The sequence below is a fragment of the Ziziphus jujuba genome, chromosome 12 (assembly GCF_031755915.1).
Source record: "Ziziphus jujuba cultivar Dongzao chromosome 12, ASM3175591v1".
NCBI classification, from domain to species: domain Eukaryota; kingdom Viridiplantae; phylum Streptophyta; class Magnoliopsida; order Rosales; family Rhamnaceae; genus Ziziphus; species Ziziphus jujuba.
The window spans coordinates 25,133,838-25,159,042 of NC_083390.1; the positions used below are offsets into that span (position 1 = coordinate 25,133,838).

The 25,205-nt window shown below is 31.0% G+C and overlaps 1 protein-coding gene across 3 annotated transcripts; it reads right to left on the reverse strand.

Moving 5' to 3' along the window:
• Window positions 1-1,437: 1,437 nt before the first annotated feature.
• Window positions 1,438-9,575, reverse strand: LOC107417682 (uncharacterized). 3 transcript variants are annotated; one of them, XM_060813090.1, is made up of 9 exons: window positions 9,379-9,575; window positions 8,177-9,256; window positions 7,366-8,010; window positions 6,433-6,757; window positions 5,359-6,316; window positions 4,395-5,249; window positions 3,653-4,281; window positions 2,553-3,555; window positions 1,438-2,460 (listed from the first exon to the last, which is right to left on the reverse strand). In XM_060813090.1, exons 4-9 carry the CDS (start codon window positions 6,690-6,692, stop codon window positions 1,834-1,836), a joined length of 4,332 nt encoding a protein of 1,443 aa, XP_060669073.1. In that variant the 5' UTR covers window positions 6,693-6,757; window positions 7,366-8,010; window positions 8,177-9,256; window positions 9,379-9,575; the 3' UTR covers window positions 1,438-1,833. The 3 variants fall into 3 exon arrangements, with proteins under 3 accessions (XP_060669073.1, XP_015881803.3, XP_060669072.1); XM_016026317.4 differs by having other exon boundaries at window positions 6,433-7,088; XM_060813089.1 differs by lacking the exons at window positions 7,366-8,010; window positions 8,177-9,256; window positions 9,379-9,575 and having other exon boundaries at window positions 6,433-7,349.
• Between the last annotated feature and the right edge of the window lie 15,630 nt (window positions 9,576-25,205).

A 25,205-nucleotide genomic window follows, 5' to 3' on the forward strand; every position in this document is an offset into this window, starting at 1 on the left:
ATAGGGAGGATGCATAACGAGAGTTGAAATAGAGGGCGTAATAGACAGATTAAATATTACTATACTTTTAATTTATTTATTTATATACTATTTAATAACATATTCTTAATATGTGAAGGAAAGCCTAACTAGTTATTGAATCTTAAACGATATATTTGGGTTTCTGATAATAAAACTCCAAAAATAATGGATATAATAGTTATTAATATTATATTATAATTGATATAATAGTGGATATAATAGTTTATGTAATATTCTCTTTTTATAGTTGATAAAGAATATTCTAATAATAAAATTATCATGTCACGCTAATGTGATCTAGTTGTGTATATATATATATATATATATAGTCATACTTTGTTATGTTCAACATTTTTTTATTCTGAATATTTTGTCCAACATAACATAAAAAGAATTGTCATACTTTGTGAAGACATATACTGTACTCTCAAATGGAACCATAAGAAGATACAGTATCGCCATTAAAGTTGTCCTAATAGAAATATATCTCTATATATATATATATATTATTTATCAATAAACTAATGATCAAAGCATACAATATTAAATTTCATTGTGATAACATCGAATTGATTAATTATATATAGAAGCATGTGATAGATCAATTCATAAATATATTATTAATAATGTTTGTGCTTTCACACTTTTCTGACACTCCACTCAATAAAAAACGAAGAAAAATAAGAGGCTGAAATACTAAGTAGTGTTGCAGCACATGGTGAGTCGTTGAGATGCTACACATACATAAGCTGTTAAGTTTATAAGAGGCCGTCTCTCTCTCTCTCTATATATATATATATATAATATATAAACATTTATATATTCGGTACATCTCGGTGAAGTATTTTAGAATATATATATACATATACAAGGCAAAATTCTCTCTCTTGTTCTCATATTATTATTCAAAGATGAAGTAAACACGTGTGAGTGGACATCCTTAAAACGTGTGGTTAAAATATGATTCGCTACAAGGTGTGTTTGCATGCCTTATATCAGGCGATATATTGCGAGATGAAAGTGGGTTGCCTGATATAAGGCACATTTTTTAAGCTTTTAACTGATCTGAATCCTGCAGGGCGTTGACTGATTTTTTTTGTTTCCAAATTTTAAGTTATCAATTGATTTAAAACTCAAATGCAGGTTTAATTCCAGTAATACGCAATAATCAAAAGATCAAATCAGTGATAATATCTGTTACTTGATATCTAGTTACAACTTACAATTTTTCGCACACTGAATCCTATTTGACTACTAATTTACTTTTAGGCATAAAAATGTATAAAAGATATAACACTATGAAATATCCTTCAAGGTATTAAAATTGCTTGACTAAAAGAAATGTTAAAAAATGGATTAAAAGCACCATAGAATTATATATGCATTAGTTTGCAGTGGAGTTTATTCATGTCTCTGTGAACTGAATTGATATTTTTATAACTTATTTGTCAAATGCAGGTTTAATTCAACCAAACCGACTAAGTGGGGGCCGGTCGTTAGGTGGACCGGAAGTTATATATCTATGGAACACAAATTATTCTTTGAAAATGAGAATTGAAGCAAAACCCAAAGAAATAATAGTCATATAAGAACAAGATTATTCCAGCACAACTTAAACAGTGACCATGAAAGATTGAAGTCCTCTAATCATAACGAAAAAGAAAAAGAAAGAGAAAAATCAGCAAACCAGTGAGAAGCAACAAAGAAGAGAGAAGAGAGTGAAGCTTGAGATAGAGAATTCCCAGCATTGAGTAGAAAAGAGTTCCAGAGTAGTAATCTCTGCCTACTGGTAAGCAAAGAGAGGCAGAGAGGTTACTCAGTAACTTGTTTACCTTTATCCATGGGGTTAGCATTGTCAGCTCCTTCCACTCTTTCATGTTGAGGGTCATGACCATCATCCAACACCTTCTTTTTTCCTTCGTTATCAGCCTTAACATGAGAGACTGGATCTTTATTTTCAATCATGGAGGCCATGCAGTAGCTTATTGTACGCTTAAACTCTTCCTCATCATGTCTGTACAGAAGACGAAGACCGCACTTTTGAGCCCGTAAGCCTCCTATATCGCTTGCAAATGAAGCCTCAACAAGACTGGAGTCCTTCCACTGATCTGAAAACCAGAGCCGTGGTATATAGGACAGCCATATGAATTCTCCATCTATCTTCTTGGCTTCATTGGTCATTTGATAAAGATGCAGAGTATCCAAACCAAAGTTACAAATAAGGAACTGAGGAATTTCAGGATCAAAATTATCAATAAAGGTACTTGGATGCTCATCATATGTAAAATATGCACAAAGAGCCACTCCTATCCAATCACCATCATATAGATTTGATGGTAGTTGGATTTCGGCTGAAGGACCATTGCCGTGATGGATGAACCAGTCTAGAATTTCAGTACGAGAGAAGCATGAGTTATATATCATGTCTAGATCGAAGGCCTGCAAAATATATAGATTATAAATTCTGATGATAGAGAGAGGCCTTAGAATGGAAAAAAAAGCGCCGAGCTACCTTTTTAATAGTTGCTTACCATGCCAGTTTTTCCTGGGAAAGTGGGTTCAGCTGTCACATTTTCTGGTTGAGTAACAACACAACCTTTGCTATTTTTACTGCTACTTCCCAACTCATCAGCACGACAGGGGTTTTTCTCATTTCCATCGCCCATAAATTTAGAAATGGTATCCAAATTGTCAAGGAACCCTGTCAGGCATTTGCTTAGTGATTGTTTGAATTCTTCCACATCTTGTTGGTACAAGAGACGGACCCCGAGATTCTTGGTAAGGACGCCAGGGCACTCGCTGTAGATATCAATCACTATGTAGCTTTGGCCTTTCAACTCTGGAAGCAACAAAGAACTGGGAATGTAGGTTAGCCAAATGAACCCACCTACACATGACCACTTGAAGTTGTCTTTAGTAACGGGAAACACGGGGGCAAGATCCAAACACCAACCTTGATCCGTGTGCATATGACATAAAACTCTAAATGAGACTTCTAACTCCTCGTCAAGGATCAAATTTGGATGCTCGTTCACTGAAAAAGCCACACAGACAGCGATCCCCAACCAGTTTTTATCATTTTTCAGATTTGGTGGTAATTTGACAATGAATGTTCGCCTACTGACTTGATAGTCTGTAAACCACTCCAGAATTTCCTTCCGTGGGAAACATAAATTGTATGTCGAACAAGTTTCAAAAGGCTTAAAAACAGAAATGATCTGTCCTTTAAGGCTGAGAGTAATGATGATGAAAAAGCTAGAATGACGTTGAAGGAAATTGTCAAGATTATTTTTCCACCTTACGAAATCATTTTCAAAAAGTGAAGACTCTGCCATTATCTGTAAATGAATTATACCAAGCTTTGAATCTCTTGAAGTGCTTTCTGAAAACAGTTTGTAAGAAGAAGATTCCGAATACTGTGGTTTGGAGTGGACTACAACGGGGTCAAGTGGAATAGAAAGTTCCTTATATGCACTTGAAATTTCTTTGTCAACAGGCTGAGTACTTGACAGAAACATGTTGGATTCGTAATCCCTACAAAAGTCCACAGAAGGAAATTAATTAATTAAATGAAGAATTTATGCATGGATATGATAGCACAAAAACAAAATTTATAGAAAATATATTTAACCTTTTAGAGGAGTGACTAGAATGGATGGGAATTTCTTCATTCCTTGTCATGGGCTTAACAGACTGATGTGCGGTAATGATACCCTGCATCAAAAATTCGTATGCTTGGTAACATTCTTGGTCCTCATTTGGAAAGCTCAACTGACACTCGGCTATCATTTCATTTACAGTTCCCATATCTTGATCATATACTGCACGGATCCCACACGTTTCGACCTCCAAATTTGGGCTGCTGGTTCTAAACAAAGCGCTTACTCCCCAACATTGATTCAACTGATCTTGTTTGAAATACACTCGAGGTGCACTAAATAGAATAGTTTGGTGTGAATAACGCAAAATAGGGAGATCACTAATTGTTTTTATATGTGAAATACTACTTCCATGGGAATGAAAGTCTATATGAAGCAAAAGAGGAGATCCTGAATCCAAATGGTTGCTATGCAAATCAGACGGACACAATCTAAGTGCAGCATACAGGCTAAATCCTACCCATGACTTGTCATCAAGTAAGTTTGCAGGAAGATAGCAAACTACAAAGCGCCCCACACTTTGGTGAAAGAACCAACTGAATGCAAATTCTGTTGAAGGAAAACTAAAAGGAATAGGAATGTTGCGTGCATATGATGATCCCTGTAAAGTAGATAAAATTTGTGAGTTATGATGGAAAAAGAGATAGAGATTGTTAGAGAATTAAAGGCATAGAATCCTCAAAATAGAAATAGAAATGTAGAATGATTGATCACCTCAAAAAATACTCTTGAAAATAAGGCTTCGAGATCTCTTCTCAGCTGGTTGGTAGGACGATGTGCACTTCTCAAGGAATGAGTTACAGGAGGATGATGGGATTCAAGTACCTTAACATCACTGGATCTTTCCAATTCACTTTCTTTCTCAAGTAAATGCAAGTAATGTTCAACAGATGTCAAGTCTGGGTGCTTAGTAGATGATGTATCATCTAAATCTTGACTAAACTTTGGCACATCTTTGTTAATTGTTACAGGCGGACCACATTGTAAAAGCTCCACATGGATCTCATTTGATCTATTTGTTTGTTGTGGATCATGGATAATACTGCTGCTAGATTTGCTACACCCTTCCTGACCATCATGACCATCTGGATCATCGTACGTCGAGGCCATGCAATGATTTATTATCTGCTTAAACTCTTCCTCATCATGCAGATATATAAGGCGGAGACCACACTTATGAGCCCCCCAGCCTCCTCTCTCGCTTGCAAATGAAGCCTCAATGAGATTGCAATTGTTCAGCTGATCTCCAAACCAGATATGTGGTATAAAGGACAGCCACATGAATTCTACATCACGTAACATGTTGAAGTTCTTATGCAGGGGGTCCAGCCTAACTCTGTCAGTTTCCAAGTGGCAAGTAAGGTAGTGAGGAATTTCAGGATCAAACTCACTTGTATGTTCAAGGTCTGAAAAATATGCACATAGTGCCAATCCTATCCAAGTAGCATCCCTACATAGATATGGTGGTAGCTGGATTGTCACTGAAGGGCCACTAGTATGATGGGTGAACCACTCTAGAATTTCAGTAGGAGGGCAACATGATAGCATTAGTGTGTCTCGATCAAAGTCCTGTAAATTAAATACAAATTATAAGATTTTACTGATGAGCTATAAGAGATATATATATATTATGTATAATTGAGAGTTGAAAAGAGCAAAGTTCATTATAATTTCTTACCAGTCCATACGGATAAGTGGGCTGCTTAAAAAAATAGCTTATTTCACTAGATGGGATTTCATTTTCATTGTCCACAAATTGATGGATGAGGTCCAGGTTATTGTCAAAGAATGATGTGGTGCATTTAATTATTGATTTTCTAAATTCCTCCACATCTTGCTCATACAAGAGCCGAACTGCTAAACCCTGCGTAAGCAGACCTGGACACTCATTAAAGATTTCAACAAATATTTCGGAATCTTGTCCATTCAATTCTGCAAGCAACAAACAACTAGGAATGTAGGTTAGCCAAATGAATCCATGTACAAATAACCACTTGAATTTGTCTTTGGTGATGCGAAACATGGGGGCAGGATTTAAACAGTGTCTTATATTCGTTCTCAAATGACAAAGAAGTCTGAAAAAGTCGTTGTCAGAGTTAGAAATAGCATATGGATTCCCGTATACTGAAAAAGAAGCACATATAGCAACCCCCCTCCAATTATTATCAACATTGAGATTTGGCGGTAGCTTAACTGCCAGCCTTCGCATGTTAGCTTTCCAACCTTTAAACCACTCTGGAGTTTCCTTTACAGGGAAGCATATATTGTATGGCAAGAAAGGATGAAAAGGTTTCACAAGAGAAATAATATGTCCCTTGATACTGAGAGTGATGATGACGTTATAGCTGGTCTGAAGGAAATCTTCAAGATTGTTTTTCCAGGTTAGCCAATCATTTTCATGAAGATGACTCTCTGCCATTATCTGTAAATGAATCAAACCTTTCTCTGAATCTCTTGAACTTGAAGTACCAGCCCTATTTGCATTAATCCCTTGATATGTAGATTCGAAAAAAGTTTTTGAGTGGGCTACAAAAGATTCAGATGGAACAGATTTCTCATATGCAGCAGCTGAAACGTATTCATCAATAGGTTGAATACTTGACAAAAACTTGTTCATCCGCAAGGACTCGTACTCACTGCAACAACAAATTAAGCCACAGAAAGAAATTATTCATGGATATATGCTCCAATAAAATAGAACTACTTGATGGATGGTAACAAAATTTAAAATATTTATGTCAAAAAATTTAACCTTTCAGAGGAGAAAGCACCGTAATGAATATTAGGCATTTCTTCTTTCCTTGTCTCGGCCTCATCAGACTTGACTGAATTAAGGACTTGTTCCTTATCAGACTCGACTGAATTAAGGAATTGTTCCATCAGCTCACTATATGATTGGTAACACCTTTGTTGACTATGTTCATCATCAGCTACCCTATTTAATTCAATCTCAGTCACCATGTCAACTACACTTGCCAAATCTTCCTCGTATACTACTCGAATCCCACACATTTTTACCTCCACATCTGGGGTACTGGTCCTAAACAAAGCACTTACTCCCCAACATTGATTTAGCTCTTCTCCAAAATTCAATCGGCGTGCATGAAATACAAGAAAATGATGTGGAAAAGAGTGAACGTGGAGAAGAAACGTTTTTACATGTGAAATGCTACTTCCATGGGTATGCAAATCAATATAAAGCAAAGGAGGAGTAGTTTCTAAATGAGATAGGTTATTCCTTGTAAATCTAGCATATAAACCAAATCCAACCCATTCGTTGTCATCAAATAAGTTTGTAGGCAAATAACAAACTACAGTGCGCCCCACACTATGATGAAAATACCATTCAAAAGCAAATCCTTTCATAGAAAAATCAAAAAACAAAGGCCTGTTACGCGCATGGCATCCCTGTTTGTGTATATATGAGATCAAAAAATATGAATGAGTTTTAGAAGTCAAAGAAAAATTAACTAATAGAGACATGAACAAGACAATCGGATATAAATATATATATATATAGTCATTTTCTACTGGGGACGTCAGGCATGTTATGTTGTCCAACAGCTCATTAATTATATGTAATCAATGGCGATGCCCATCGTCGTCTAGTAGAATATTTCTTTATATACATACATATACATATATATATATATATAGAGAGAGAGAGAGAGAGTATAGTGATCACCTGATACATTATTGAAAGCAATGATTGTAGATCTTTTCTTAGCGGGCTATCAGGGTGAGCTGTTGCTATGACCTGGTGTCTGGGACGTCGAGGGGGTTGAGGTTTTAAGACAACATCCAATTTACTTGCCTCATCTAGTATATGCTTGTAATGTTTTATAGATGTCAAGTTTAGGTGTTCATTAGAAGTATCGGCTAAATCTTGAGCAAATTTTGGCACATCTTTGTTAAATATTATATGCAGCCCACAAATTTTCACCTCCACATCTGGTCTGTTTGTTGAAATTGAAGCTATGATATGACTTGCTTTGTCCAATTGATTTGCAAACCTTTTCTTTGACACATAGGCACAAAGTCCATGAGACCCAACGTTGAAGCCGCTGAAGCTTTCTATCTTTTGGGGATTTTCGAGACAACCTTCATCAACTTAAAAATGACAGGAAGTATCATACCGACTATCATCAAAGGTTTCTAGTTTCTTGATTAGGACAACAACAAACAAACAAAATCCAATCCACATTTGGCCGCAATCTTTTTCAGGTAGTCTGATTCTTACAGAAGACCCTTTATTCCAACGGCGGCACCAGTTTGGAATTCTTGAAAAAGGAAAACGAAGTTCCAAGCTTGCTTCATGATAAATTTGATCCTATTTAAATAAAAACATAGAATAAAATAAAAACAAACAAAAGAAAACTATTCAGTGGAATAGAGAGAAACAAAAACAAATTTGATCCTAACAAAAAAGTTGAAAAAAATAAAAACAAAAGTAAGAAAAATATTCACTGGACCAGAGAGACAGAACACATGTATACCTCAATAAATTTAGGTAATAGTTTGTGGACTTGTTCTTCAGGCATTGGAAGAGGGTGGTGTGTAAGAGGTCCTTTAGCCTCTTCTGATCCGCGAGAATCAATGACACTGAATCCCTCATCAGAAGGCCATATTGTCAATTGATCGTTTAGCATAGGACAACCATGTGTAGTCACGTGTTTTATTTTTGCAGGAAGTTTTGGCAATGATTGAAGCTTGCGACAATTATCCAGAACCAAATTTCTAAGATTAGACAGCTGAGAGATACTTTCAGGTAAGCTCAAGAAATTGTTTCCAGCCAATCCTAAATCAGTAAGTGAGGACAAACAACCAATATCCTCAGGGATTTCTCCTTCTTGTAAATTGCAATCAGCTAGATTTAAAGATGTCAGAGAGCTTAGACCAAATAATGAACTAGGCAACTGGAAACTGACGGATTCGTTTGAACATTGCGATGACCCGTCTGCTACACCACCACATTTGACCAAACATAACATTTTAAGATTCTTCAAATGTACAATGGAGGAAGGTGCTTTTCTTATAGCAGTCCTACAAGCATCAAGTTTCTCCAAGTTCTCCAAGCTCCCTATGTTTTCTGGCAATTGTTCAATATGTGTGCAGCATGAAATATCAAGAGTTCTTAGAGATGCCATTCTACAAATGAAATCTGGAAGGCTCAAAAGGTTTTTGCAGTTTCTAAGATTCAACAAAATAAGGCTACTTAAGTGTTCTAATGATGTTGGCAGCTCCTCTATAGCAGTCCCATCCAAATAAAGTTGTGACAAACGATTCATATCTCCCACAATCTCTGGAAATTTAACAAGTTTCGTACATCCCGAAAGAATGAAAGTCTCAAGAAAGTTGAAGCAGATGCATTGAGGAAGACTATCAAGAGATTCACAACCTTTCAAGTTCAACAATACGAGTTGTTTGAGCTCTTTGATTGTTGGATGAACCGCTGATAAGCTTTTACAACCTTCAAGAATCAGCCTCTCAAGATTGGGAACTCTGCTGAAGTCAGGGGTTTCAACCAAGTACTCATAATTGCCAAGATTCAGCAATATTAACTTGTCCAAAGAAAGCTATATATATATATATATATATAGAAACAAAAAATAAATAAATAAATAAAAATGGAAGTTGAAAAAGGCATTAATCTAATCAAACTTATGAAGGAAACACAAAAAGTAGATCAAAATCTTACTGTTGTTTCCTTATCCCATAGTCGTTCTATACGGCTATTGGACATGTTGAGTTCAACAAGATTTTCGGGTTGAAAACTTGATGGCATATAGATGAGAGGATATTGATGCCACTCCAAAACACGTAACTCATTTGAAAGGTATCCACTTTCAAAAAAGTTACGCGCATTATGAATCTTCAATAGTCGTAGCTTTCTCATTTCTAACATTTTTTTTTTTCCTCACTCATGTGCAGTTCTTCATTTTGAGGCAAACTAAGGAATATGCCTTGAATAGCTTTTGTTCCCTATAGTAATGGAAAAGATTGTCAGCCCAAAAATAGATAGTATAAATATCAACATATAAATAGTCATATTATTCACATTTATTGATATAATGATATACATGGTGAGTAACAACAGCTAAAGGCTAAGACTTGACCCATAGCGCACTTGCCACATCACCATGCCTCCTAGAGTTTCAATCTGTATGTGTGTGTCTGTATGTGTGTGTGTGTGTGTGTGTGTGTGTGTGTGTGTGTGTGTGTGTGTGTGTGTGTGTGTGCTTATTTATATTTCTATGCTATAAGATACAAAATGAAGTAAATTGATATGAACATTTATACAGAGACAACATTCTGGCTGCATTTCAATTAGATATATAGTTTACCTTGCAGTTTTCAAGCACATCACGTGCATCCTTATGATTCCAGAGCCTGCTTCGTTTGCCCAGCATGTCTAAGGATTCTTGACGAACAATCTCATGACCAAATTCTTGTAGCATATCATGCATCCAAAGCTTGTCACTTGCAATAGTTATAAAGCATTTTTCTAAAAGCACTCTTAAACCAATTGTAGGAAAAAACCTACAACTATCTAATATCTTTTTCACACGATACAGATCCTCTCCTTTGAAGAAACATGCTACGTCCAAGAATATTTCCTTCTCCTTTTTCTCTAATCCATTATAACTTACTTGAAGCGTACGATGAATTGGTTCATCATCAGGATATTTCTTTAGTTCATCCAATATGTTTGACCATTCATCTGCCGTTTTCCCTTTCAAGTAAGGACTCAAAACATCAAGAGTTAAAGGATGACCATTAGCATATTCCACAACTTGAATGGACAACTCTCTGTACTCAATATCTAAAATACCATTGTCGTCAAAGGCTCTTTGTTGTAAGAGTTCAAGAGCTTCATCATCATTAAGTTTATCAACCTCATATATGTAATGTTGTCCATAATTCATTAGCAAGTGATTATTTCTAGTAGTCACAATGACTCTACTCCCTGCACCTAACCAATTATAGTGGTTTTTCCAATTTCCAACTAGACCTTCTATTTGTTCCAATTTATCAACATCATCTAGAATGATAAGCACCTTTTTGGAATGCAATCTTTGGCTTAATATATTGGTTACCATATGATCATCATATATGCCTCCATCATCATTGAATAAGATTTGGTGAAGACGCTTTTGTAAGTGAACCATGCCATTTTTTTCGTATTCCTCTCTCATGTTGCCAATGAAAGCACTAGCTTCAAATTTATCATACATGGTTTTATAAAATGTATGAGCTAGAGTTGTTTTACCAATACCTGCAATGCCCCATATCCCTATGGTACAAACATCATCCCTCGGGCATTTGTCCAATAGCTTATGAATTTTCTTTATACGAGAATCCATGCCAACAAAGTCCTTTGAGGCTATTTGATAGAGTTCTTTGAAAATCTCATTAACAATTTCCTCTATAACAACCGAATCATGCCTGGATAAAAAACCAAAATGTATAGGGTAATTCACACAATTGGTCTCTAAACTATAGGATATGATTTTGGATGAAAGGATTAATAGTGCAACTTTTTAATGAGTTTGGGAACTAAAATGCCAAAAAAAATAAATTTCAAGGACCGACTTGTAAATAATGATATAACTTGGGGACCAATCATGTAATTTATCCTAATGAATATAAAAAGTTTATGGTCAACAACGTTGTATTTGTAAACAAAGAAAGAAACCTGCAAATGCAACATTCCATTCACATTCCCAAAACCAATTAAGGGTATCTTGCCTTCATTCTTTCATTTTGCTTCTATTCATATATTCTTTTATATTCAATAAATGGTGGGTTTATTTAGGTGATTCTTCACACTACAAAAATTTATATTCACAATATAATATTAATGATAAGGTAATTTTAATACTCAAACTATATTTTAATTACTTTTTAATATTTCAAAAATATCCATTATTAAAAAGTCACAAATACCCTTAAATACATAAACGAAATAAAAATAAATTGCTATGTACACTATAGATAGAGTCTTAGAAAAAGAAAAAATAAATCCTAAAAATGGAACAATGGAGTTTAGCGATCAAGAAGAAAAAATAAAAAATAAATAGCAAATCATTCCTTTGAATCCTAAAATGATAAGTATTTAGCTTTCTTTTCTTTATTTGCTTTTACTGTATTTTTTTATCTGGTTTTTTATCTTTGTTTAATTTTCATGCTATTTATTCTTCGAACTAATTATTTTCGTCGTATACACTCTGAAGTTGTTTGATATATGTACCTCAAATGGTTTAATCACTTCCTAATTTTGTATACTAAAGAAAATAATTGTTTAAATGATTTGTAAAGTCATATAGTATATATAGCATGGATGAATGAACACGTTTGGGTTATGTATAACGGACTACTTCAATCTTAAAGACGAATGAATTGTATCTATCTGGGTTATATATACTGACCATATAATCATATCCGCATTATGTAATTCAGACGGAATGAAGTCATCCAGTATATATAACTTGGACGAATTAAATCCATTTGGATTACATGTATAGGACTACACAGTCATGTTCGGATTATATAATCCGAAAGAAAATATATTGTCTAGGTTATATATATAGGACTAAAATAAAACAAGGAAAAAATTAAAAGGAAAAAAAATGAAAAGAAAGAATATGTTTTGTATATTAACTAATCCAAGAAGGATTGTTGAAGATGGAAAACATAGAATACAATCAAACAGCTTTCTCCCATTTTAATTTATTATTTATTATTGTTTTTACAGAAAAATGGAAAAATAAAATAAAATAAAAAGAAAGCAGAAGAAACAAGGAAATTGACTAGTGATGAACAAAGTGACAAACTGAAAAGTGAATGTGATTCTAGGTTTAAATATTTCTAGCTGCTACAAATAAGATGAAATATCAGTAGGGATTGTTAAAAATGAAAATGATTTGGGGATTTGGGAATCAGGGTTACAATATAATGAATATATTTAATCTAAAAGGGAATTAGGGGTAGTAAAATGTGGGCTCTGTATTTAATTATATTTAAGGTAAATCAGGTATAAATGATTAGTGTAAATAGTAAAAATTAAAATAAAAGTTAGTATGTGTAGAATATAATGTGAGTACCAAAATTTGTAATGTGAATGGAACCAAAAATACCCATTAATAAAAGGTCAAAAATACCCTTAAGCATTTAAACAAAATAAAAATCATATATTACGCGCACTACACTTTGAATTTTGCGTTTGTGAAAAAAAAAAAAAAAAAAAAAGCAATGGAGTTTTAGTAATGAACAGGAAAAATAGAAAATTAAATTCATCCCACATCATGAAGCTTTAGAAGTAAAAAATTAATCTTACTGAGGGGAACTCATGGGAAGTAGGAATTCTGAAAACCAATAGGGATCAAAATTATTTAACTATGGTTTTAGACATAGAGCTGCTGCACATTATAGATGATTTGGAACAAATCGGCAAAGAATGAAAGAACTCAAAAGCCCTAAACTAACACATAAGTTCCTCAATCCACATCCAAGGCTAACATCCATCATGAAGAAGAGCCTTTTTAGGCCCTTTGCAATTTACTTCACGAAAATTGAACAAACAAAGCCTTGAATTAAATTATATATTTGAAAAAAAAAAAAACTTTTCGATTTAGAAGAACACTAAATCAACGAAGTGGCTCGGATGGGATACCAGATGTAGAAGAAAACCCAATACTTTTTGTTTTTCTCTAAGCTTCAATTTCTAGTTGCATTTCAAAGATAAATGAAGACTTAGAAAATTTGAAGTCTGTGAGAAATTAGAATAATGTGTATATATCTTGGAAAATTTGGAATTTTTTGCAAATTAGGGATGTAGTGAGTTTAAATTTATTTTATTTTTCTAAGGGTAAAATAGACATATTTTATTAGTATAGGAAGCAAACAAAAAAAAAAAAAAATTTATATATATATATATAAAATTGGCTGTATGATGATGAATGGATAGATTTAATGGTTAAACATCTTTATATATGCTTATAAGAGTACAGATTCGAATTACATGGAATGTGAAAAAATTTTAAATAGTTTGTAAATTAAATATTTGTTCAAAAAAAATATTGGCTGCATGGAATATGTAGATATCAATTTATATAGTATGAATAGAATCATCCAATTATTTAATATCTAAGGTGTAGGCATGAGTGTTTAACTTGTAAAGTTACATTTATAACCTACTTAATTTAAAAATAAGTGAGTCAAATCTAAGAGTCAAATCTCCAAAAGTACGTTCCAATCATATATCCGATCAACCGACCATGTTTGTTCATCGACCGAAACCGGACAAGGAATACCCCTACTAACATGTTATGGATAACAATATTATTTTAAAAATAAGTTAAAAATAAATAAATAAATAAATATATATATATATATACACACATATATACAACCCCAATATAGTGGGCTTTACACAACTATATTATCATGGACATCACTTGAGCAAAGCTTATCATAACATAAATGTACATATACTATAACAAAATTATATATATAATAATGCTAAAACAGGCAAGGTTGCCCATGGCTATATTGTATATTTATACATATAGAAATGATGCTATGACTAATGTCTTCCACCGAAAGGTGAACAACAAGCATTTATCATCATCTTATTTATATGATTACATGTAATCAAACCACGATTACATGTAATTGCAAATGATCGAATGGTCATCCCTCACCAAAAGGTGAGTGACATCACTTATATATTAGCAAAACGAAGGACATGGGTAATAGTCAATATTCATAACTATTTGATTATCATATTTGTGAATAACTAACTAAACTCAAGAACATTAGAGTTTGCTTTTCCCCGTAAAAAATTGAGCAACCTCATCCGTGATAATAAAATTTATATGTATATATTAATAGTTATTCTCCTATTAAGATATTTTAGATTTAGAATTAGGATCTTTATTATTAATTTTTGAATTAATTCTAAGGCTAAGATTTAAAAATATAATTTTGGACATATGAATCTAAAATCATATTAAATTCAAAAAGAATAAAATAAATTCTAATTGATTTAAATATGAGAATTCCTATGTACATACATATATATATATATATATATGGAAATTCTATGGTGAGGACGGTGCATATGAGAACCGCAGTATTAGCGACAGTTTTTTATAGTATTAACGACGGTTTTTTATAAAATCGTAACCAATACTATGAAAAATTGTCACAAATACTGTGGTCCGCATGAGGACCGTCCGCATCATAGACGGACTGTATATATATATATATATATATATATAGAAGGTTAATCCACTCGAAATTACCTCCGGTTTATTTTAAAATATATGATGTCATGAACAAATAAAATGGATCCCACATTAATTAACCCATTAAGTTTTAAATGTTAATCCTTCAAAAAAAAAATTTATTTTTTAATACTAAAAACATAATATAAGAAAGTAAATATTTAAGGATAAGCAGTTAAATTTACATATAATCATATGGATCCCAGTATTTGCATCAATATATCTCCTATAATAAGATGCGAAATGGTTCCCATTAACAATATTTTAACAGGCATGACTACGCCTGGAGCTTGCCTCTTTTTCTTTTTTTTTGCTATGCCCCTAAGCACCCCCTACCCCTCAAGACTCGAACCCAGCTCTCGCAGTCTGGGCTGTGGTGCTCTGCCAACCGAGCTACCACTCGAGTCTCCTGGAGCTTGCCTCAAGCCTCATTGTGAGCCACACAAAAAATGGTTAAGGCTCAAAATTCGAGACATCACTCTTAAGAAGCACACATTTAAAAAAAGAGACATACGGCCTAGGCATAAAAATGAAAGTTTTTTGCTCTTCAAATAGTAAGACATATGCTTTACAGATACAAGTAATCCAATATTTTTATTTTTTTATTTTATAAAAAACCTATTTTATTCGTATTTAGATGTATATTATTATTTAAAAATTAAAAGTGCACGTTGAATGGTATATTTATTTATAGTTTATAAATATTCTATTTATGTAAACGTTAATTGTTTTCTTTTGCACGTAAAACTATTTCTATTTTTTATTTTTTTAATTTGATATCAATTTAAATACAAATTTAAATTTTTTAATATTATAATTTAATTCTTAAAAAGCATTTACATCCTAACGCGCGCTCAAGGTTTAGGTCTCACCTCCTAACCTATATTTAGATGTATATTATTATTTAAAAATTGGAAGTGTATGCTATAAGATATATTTATCTATAATTTATTAATTTTCCAATTACGTAAACTTTAATTTGTTTATTTTGTAGTTTAAAAACTATTTTTATTTTTTAGCTTTTTTAGTTTTATATCAATTTAAATATATATTTAATTTTTTAATATTAGAATTTAATTCCCAAAAAGCATATACACCCTAACACCTGAGGTTTAGGTCTCACCTTCTCACAGTCAAAATGCACCTTTTAAATCACGAGCTTTTCTTATATATATATATATATATATATATATATATATGTATATTAACGAGCACCAAAGAAAAAAAAAAACCAACTATTTAGAATAATATCTCCTTTCAAAAGAAAATTAAGAATAATTAAGAATCATATGTAGTGTTTCCGGCATAAAATTAATTCAGAAGTTAATCAAAATGGAGAATTACATACAGGCCGTCGTTCAATTCCCAGCATGGATGAATTTTGGCCACCAGAGATAGAGCCTCCCTCCATCGGTTAACCCTATTCACATCTTGGTCTTTATGCTTATGAGTAAAGGGCTCCCCAAATGTCCCAGTCTGATTTCTCACATGGTCTGGTTCCACATGGTAGAAAACCGGAACAATAGTCTGTCCCCGAACAAGATGGCATTTAACAATCTCTGCAACTTCGTCCAAGCACCATGATGAAGTAGCATACTTCTGTGAAAGGACGATGATTGCAAATCTTGATTCTTCAATTCCTCTCAAGAGTGCTGGTGAAATGGCTTCTCCCCTCACAAGCCCTTCAGTATCCCTGAAGGTGTCAATTGCTTTCCCATCCAAAGCATGGTACAGATGGTCTGTGAAGCCTGTACGGGTGTCCTCACCTCTGAAACTCAGGAACACGTCATGTTTCCATGTTGATGATGGAGATGATGATTTTGCACATTTTGCTGTGCTGGTCATACTGAGAGAGCTAGAGCGAGAGCTAGATCTAGCTGCCTTGGAAAACCATTGGTAATCATATGGAATGGATGAATGATTGCTGATTATACATACATACATATATATATATATATATAATATATGAATGGACTAGAGTCCACTGACGTGCGTCACGACTGTGAATTACCATTTACTCCAGTTGAGCAAAACGTATTTTCAATATTAAAAATTGAATTATTTTTTTATAGCAAAACAAAAATATTTAATCTATCCAAGTGAAGTAGAATATATTCATAAATTTCATTAAATTATTTTAAATATAATATATTTGATGGAGGATGTCTAATCAATAAAATATCCCAACCTTAAACCCACTTATTAAAAAAATTTATAGAAATGTTATTATTATTGTAGGAACCTTGGAGGAGATTTATCTGTTTTGTAAAGTAAAATTATGTTTAATAAAAAAATGTTATAAGACAAATATACATATTTTGCCCCTCAACTGTACATTCAAGATTAGAGAGAAGAAATGTTGGTTCTGCCACTTTTTTTTTTTTTTTTTTTCTATGCCCAAGCCTCGTTAACTTGTCTGAAAGGCCTTATATTATATTAGTGGGGAAAAAAATGCTTCCATAGATATATATATATATATATATATATATATATACATATATATATATATATGTATGTATGTATGGCACTTCAGTATTTTCTTCTCGAGCAATATGGGATAGCTCACAGATTTTATTCCTTTTTTAATTTATTGCATTCTTTTAGGCTTAAAAAGTCTTACAATCCGTTCTCATTGGAACCAATATCCTGACTGATATACTCACTTTGATATTATTTTGAAATAAATTTTTATTTTAAATAAATATTTTATCAAATTTTTATTAGCGATTAACTAACTGGTTTCTCATAAAGATACTTGATAGAATTTGTTACAGACTTTAAGATCATGCAACATGTTATATGTTGGAGTCCACACCAATTTTATCAAAATGCCCTGATAAAATGTTCTAACGAGAGATGAACTGTTAGATTAATTATACTTAGACCATCTCCAAAAAATTCTTTATCAATTATAAATTTTTTATTTTAAAAAATCAATTTTAAAAAATAAATTTTAATTTATTTTGTATTTTAATTTTTTAAAATATAAAATAAATTTATCTCTCCAAATTTGAAAAGTCAGATACATTTTTTATATATAATATCATATTAATATTATTTAATATTTACCAAATTTCAAAATTATTATATTTTATTAATATATTTTAATTACTATTTATTATAAAAAAATTAAAAAAATATATACGTAACATTGATAAAATAAAAAAAAATATATAATGTAAAAAATATTGTTAAAAAAATTTTAAAAATTTTACTTTTTTATGTTTAAAGATATTTTTTATTATATATAAAATATTTTTTATTTTTAAAAAATTCTTTGGAAATGATCCAATTGTATCTTCTAGTTTGCAGCCAATTTCTATTGAACGCCTCTAACTTTTAATTTTTTTCAATTGATTTAATTTTCATTTTGGTTTCAACCTAGGTCTTCATGTTCTTTTTTTTTATTATTATTACAAATTTGAGATCTTTGACTTTAGTTTTATTTCATTTTGGACACTGAACATTTAACTTATTTATTTAGTTTACTTAAATCTTAATTATTTATTTAGTTTTGAATATTTTAGTTAATAATATTTTTAAAATATAACAAGATTCTTATTTTCATCAAATTTTTTTTAAATTTTTATCCATATTGAAAGGAAAATTAAAATTGAGAACCTTATTTGAATATATATATATATATATATAAATATATAAAATATTACATGAAGTTTAAATTGAAACCAAAATAAATAGAAACAGTTAAATTGAAAATTTTGAAACGGAAGATAATTAAAATTAAAGGCAAACTAGAGGATCCGAAAATATAGTTAACCTTCTATTATTTAAGATACTTTATTTAAATCTTAATTATTGGAGGTATCTAAAGTTCAAAATGATACAGTTTCTTTCAAAGCATATTCTTTACATTTTAATATGATTTTATATAACCAAAGCAATCATTAAACAACATTTGAAATCAAATTACAAATAATAAATTTAGTCGTACTTTTTTTAAAAAAAAATTGATTTTGGTGCAAAACAGCCATTTTATGTAATATCCAAATACATATATTATTATATACATACTCCAACGATATATAAATACTTTATAGCTTGCATTCCAAGTTCATTGAACCCAAATCTACTGAGAGCCAGCCCATATGTCGATTATTATCGGGTCCAACAGCATTGAAAGAGGAGAAAATAAAAAATAAAAAATAAAATAATAGTGCTGACAACCTGACATTAAAATAAAAAAGAAAGGTGGAAATGAGTACTATGATTGTTATGGTATAGTTTTTTTTTGGGTACTTTATTATGAGAAAACTTAAAAAATATTTGTTGGGAAGCTCGAATGAGTCACATCCACAACAGGTCATTATGAACCACCCACGCGCTTGCCTCCTCTTTCACAGACACAACAAAACAACAACAAAAGAAAAAAAATAAAAATCTAACCATTGTATGTACCCAGCTGGTGCGAGCAACGAACAGTTCACCAACATGTGTAAAATTGACAGATTTAATATTTATTTATTTTTTTCTCCTTCCAACGCATGTCTTGTCTCGTCTTTTTCTCCGTTCTTATCCTAGTTTTTTTGATGAAATTTCTCCGTTCTTATCCTTTTCGCCCCTCTCTTCCCTCTGCAGATGATTGACCAAAAGAGCCAACGGGTCTCTTCAAGTGTTTACTTTTTAAAGCCCCTTTTTAATCGTTGTTAGTGACAATCAAATATTTTAAGCTATTATAAAATAAACGAAACAAGTGAAAATTGTTAATTATGCAAAAATAATCCAGTGGATATGTAGGGAAAGATCGGATCGATACTCATCAATGACAAAAATTGTATGATTTCGGAACCTCCTGGTCTAGATATTAAAAAAATATCATATCATAGGAGTCTATATTTTTATATTTGGGGAGCACGAGATTGCGGATCTATCCGTGTATACATTTCCAAAATTTAACCTAAATACAAAAACTCTTTGAGGTTTCATGAAATTCATCTACACCTCAATCATCTATACCTAGTTTGAAACATGTTATCCTCTTCTATGTGGTAGATTAAATTATTTTTATATTTTAAATAAAAAATTAAAAAAATAAATTTTTAATTATTTTTAGTCCTATACATTTAATGAATGATTTTAAACAATTGAAAAAACTCAAATGATTTTGAAATAATTTTTTAGATAAAATAAATAAATTAATTAAAATAATAATACATGGCTTTAAAGAAAGTAATAATATACATAAAATGAAATATATATATATATATATATATATATATATTATATGCCTAGAAACAGATTCAAGGGAGACTCGTAGAATAAAAATGGAACAAAATCGAGAATTTTTTGTGTCCCTTTGAGCTGCGTATATTATTTGATTGGTCCAGAAATTCAAAATCCCATCTCAACTGTTATTGCACTAAATTGGAAAACAAAAATTAGATTATTTTTCATTTCACATTAATTTTGGTGGCCATCTTGAAGTATATCTCTAGAAAAGGAGCAGACAGCACATTGGGGTTTGAAAATGGCCAATCAGAAACGAAAGACATTAAAAAAGACAGGAAGCAAAAATAAAAATAAAAAATAAATAACAAGGTGCTAACTGAAATTGGTAGAAAACTGTAATTCCAAGGCTTTTACCTAACCAAATATTAGAAATTCAAATTAGAATAACTTTTATTTAAATAGAAAATACTTATTAATGTTTTGTTCCTCTAATACGGGTTAGACTTATACCCATTTGGGTATGAGATACCAAGTGTTAAAGATTAAAAAATATATAAATAAAAGTTTTGGCAAAAGTGAGGAAAAAGGAAAGAGAAATAAATAATAATAATAATAATAAATTTGCACGTTTCTGAAAATCTAAAATGAACTTTTAGAATTCCAGCCAAAAAAAAAAAAAAAAAACAAAATGAACTCTACTTACTTTTTGAGCGGACAAGCCTTACCGAATGTTTCAGATGGCATGGGGTACAGATGAAATTAAATTTATAAAATTTGAGGGAAGTTTTTGTTGAACTAAACCTTAAATCGTGTAGAGAAAATATTCCCATACACAAATTATCAAATCATTGTGTTGACGTCAGATCCGTCTAATCGTATTCAAAACTAGATATATTTTCTCCTGCAGCTGCTGACGTCTGCATTTATTTCAACGAGACTCTTTATGAATTTGAAAATATCAATTATATTTTTTTGAGAAAAGGTGTGAAAAAAAAAAAGGACAATTTTTTCCACGAATTATCAATAAAAAGGAGCTATTTTTTTAATCATTATTTCGTTGTCGTCTGGTTGAAAAAAACATCCGATTGGCTATCAAATGGAAACAAAAAGATAAAGACAAAAATTGTAAAATATATAGTTTTTTTTTAATTGTGTTTTCCAAATCCCATACTCCAATATCAAAAAGTATATATATTAATTATTGATTAGAAAAAGAAATACGTATGTCTTAATGAATCAAAGAAATATACTATGTACAGAAACAAAATTTATATGAAAAAAATTACAGAAAAAAATAACATTTAGAATTATTAAATTTATATAATTTTTATATTCTAATAAAATATAAATAATTATCTTTTATAATTTCTTTTTATAAACTTTTTATCGTATCACAGCGAGCGCGCGCGCACACACACCACGTAGGGTATGTTTGTGATAAATGTTACAACTGGTTTCTTTTTTTTTTTTCATTTTTCTTTTTTTCATTTTGTTAAATGAGAGCACTTTTTGTTTTTGACTCGGTCAGTGGACGAATTTTCGTGGGCCCCACCTATTCTTATATGTGGGCACTACTTGACCTTTTTGTGAGAAGAAGGAGCACGAATCCCGGGAGCATAAAAATTTGCTCGTGCTCTGTTCAAGAAAAAAGCGACCAAAAAGAAGATTTTTTCTCAGTTAAAGGAAACATAAGGTAAGGGTCGGTAGAATTGTAGAATTGGTGCAGACCAAATACAAAAAATAAAAGAAATTTTTGTCCACCAATTAACAATAAAAAAGAAGAAGCTATTTTTTATTATTTCATACTTTGAAAAGACTATCAATTAAGAGACTATAAATTGGAAACAAAAAGATAAGAATTGTAAAATATATAATTTTTTTATTTATTTCCTTTTTAAGTTTTGAATCTGTACCCAAATATAAAAAAATATATATTTATATATATATATAATATTAATTATTGAATAGAAAAAGCAATTTGCATGTATCATTGGATCAAAAAAGTATATATATACATATATATATATATATATATATACACAGAATTAAAATAAAATTTATCTTATTTAATAATTAAAAAATATAATTTTAAATTTTAATTGTTAAATATTTAAAATTAAAAACATCCCATTAGTCTTTAATGTGTTTTTTTTTTTTTTTTTGCTATGCCTGGCATCTCTTCCCCCCCTCCTCCCCCCAAAGACTCGAATCCAGCTTCCACTGGTCAGGCTGTGGTGTGCTAACCACCGAGCTACCACACGAGTCTAGTTTTTATTATCTTATTTGATAGATGTTTACTAACATGCCTTTATCAGTGTTTAAAGCACGGTCAGTAAAAGATTAAAAGAACAATAACAGAAAGAAGAAAATTTAAAGATGCGAACTCTCTTATTATATATTTTATAGATCTATATTTTCGACATTTTTTTTAATTGAGGCTGTCAATTTAAATTTTGATTTTAATGCAGGACAAATGGACAATAAAATTGTAAATAACGTGGTTAATTTAACAAGGTCGTTTGCCAAAAAAAAAAAAAGAAAAAAGAAAAAAAAAAAAGTGCAACGGTTTGGGGGCTGTAATAAACCCTGGACCAAAACATAGGATTCATTACGAAACTTGGAGTAACTAGAGAGCTCAGGCCCTATGAAGACAGTTTGGTAATAATGTTCACAATTTTCTATATGTAAAGTTTTGAGATTAAATTACCCAATGATTAAAAAATATAATAATAATAAAGAGATCAAAAAAAGCATAATTAGCTCAAAATGTTCACCCCACCCCTATTATCCCCAAAAAAAAAAGAAAAAAGAGAGGCAAGGTTGTATTCAACTTTCAGCATAATTTTTTACAAATACTTGCTTATTTAAAAGCAATTTTAGTCATTTTAAAATTGCTTCGAAACTAATGCTTAATTAAGAAGTTGACGATAGATTAAAACTCAAGTTGACGATGGATTAAAATTCAGCTTCCGCTTCACCTACAAAAACCAAGCAAAACAGATGTTTTTATTTAATTATTTCTTTCCCTGCTTATTTGTCCTAGAACTTCTTATCAATCAATTAGGATAGTAGTGTTATTTTCTAAAACTACTCTGTCTGAGACCTTAATTTATATTTTTACCAAAAAGAATACCTTAATATATATATATATATATATATATATATATATATATATATATATATATATATATATTCATAATTTTATATTCATCCATAAATTCATCACAAATACGTGTAATAGTTCGCAGCTATAGAATTAACAAATACATTTTCAAATGACTCTTTAAATATATCACATTATTTTATTTTAAAGAGTTAACTTTTAAAAAATAGCTTCAAAAAATTTCTATTTTAACTTTTTAAAATAAAAAATTGATTTGATTTTTCAAATATAAAAAGTCAAATTCACTTTTTATTTCAAAATTATATTGATACAATTTAATACAATATTTATTTCTATGCTAGTATTATAATGTTTAATAGATAATTCATATAAAAGAAAAAAAAATTATAAATAAAGTTAATATTATAATATTTAATAGATAATTCATATATATATATATATATATAAAAAAAAGAGATTGTCAATAAAATAATGAATATTTATAGAGAAAACAAAAATAAAGTGCAAATTAAAAGTACTGTTAGAGAGTTTTTTAGAAAAATTTATTCTTTATTTTAAAAAAACCTCTATAAAATAATAGAAGTAAGATCAACTCCATTCTTAATAATAGTACAACATTCTTCCGATTTACCAAAAATTAAAAAAAGAAAAAAAAATTCAGATAGAGAATGTATTAATTACATTCTTCATCTTCATCCTCGTCTTCAACTTCCTTTAGCATAGCTATTTTGTCGGACCATTTTTGTGACAGTTCAGACCATCTACATGTAGATATTGTCCGCTTTGGGCCTGAAAAATCCTTTTACAACCCAGTCCTCATGGGTTTAAAACGTATCTACAAGGGAAAGGTATCCAGGCGCTTATAAGCTATGCTTCGTTCCCCTTTCCAACCGATGTGGGATCTCACAATCCTCCTCCTTAGGACTCAACGTCCTCACTGGCACACCGATCCGGGTCTGGCTCTGATATCAACTGTCCCGTCCAAAATTCCTCACCAGAACCTTCTCTAAGGGTTGGACTTACCACAAAATTTTTCTGCACAAAAAACACTTCTAGAAACATCCCTTTATTCCTCCTACCTTACTACAATTTGTTTCCACAAATTTACGGCACTCCAAGATAATAATAGGGAATCAGTAAGCAATTAAGTTCAAGTTCTAATGGAATGGACCTCAACCCCTAACCAACCTGTGGTTAGAAACCTTCGTATAATGTAGACGCCACAATAGGGGATGGAAAACCTATTGATAAGTCAAGCTAAAACAACAAATTCTCTAATGGTGTTTTAGGTGTTCTCATAGAATAAAGAGATAATTAATCTCACAAGTATCTCAATCAAATCAAAGTTGTATTCTTATTGAAAAATAAGCCTTTAAATAGGCTACAAAGCCACGAAATAAAACCCTAAAAATAAAAAGAAAATCGGCCATACAAAGTAGTTTCCTATGGTGGCCGAAATTCTCACTCATTTCCTAATCTAATTTGGATTAATTAATTCCTTTATTTTGAATTAGGAATTAATTAATTTACAATGAAAATAATAAAATAATAACTTTTTTAAACTTATTGTTCCAGAAAATAAATAAATAAAAACTAAAAAGTAATGGTAATTTCCTAAAACAAAAAGTAAAATCAAATTAGGAAACTATAATACTAGCTTTTTGACTAAGTTGACTTTGACTAATCTTTGACCAAATTGAGCTCCAAATCAGCTTTAGTATGCTTTTTAGGATGCCAAATAAACTGAATGTGAAGTCCCACATGTTGCCCATGCTTGGAAGAGGAAGAAAAAATCAACTCAGCAAAATACAGTAAAGTTAGCACAAAATACAGTAAAAAAAGGCAAAATTTGAAGCTGTCCGTACAACCCCTTTTTGAATGCCATTGAAGCTGGCTTGACTTGATTCCATATCCTCTTAGACATAT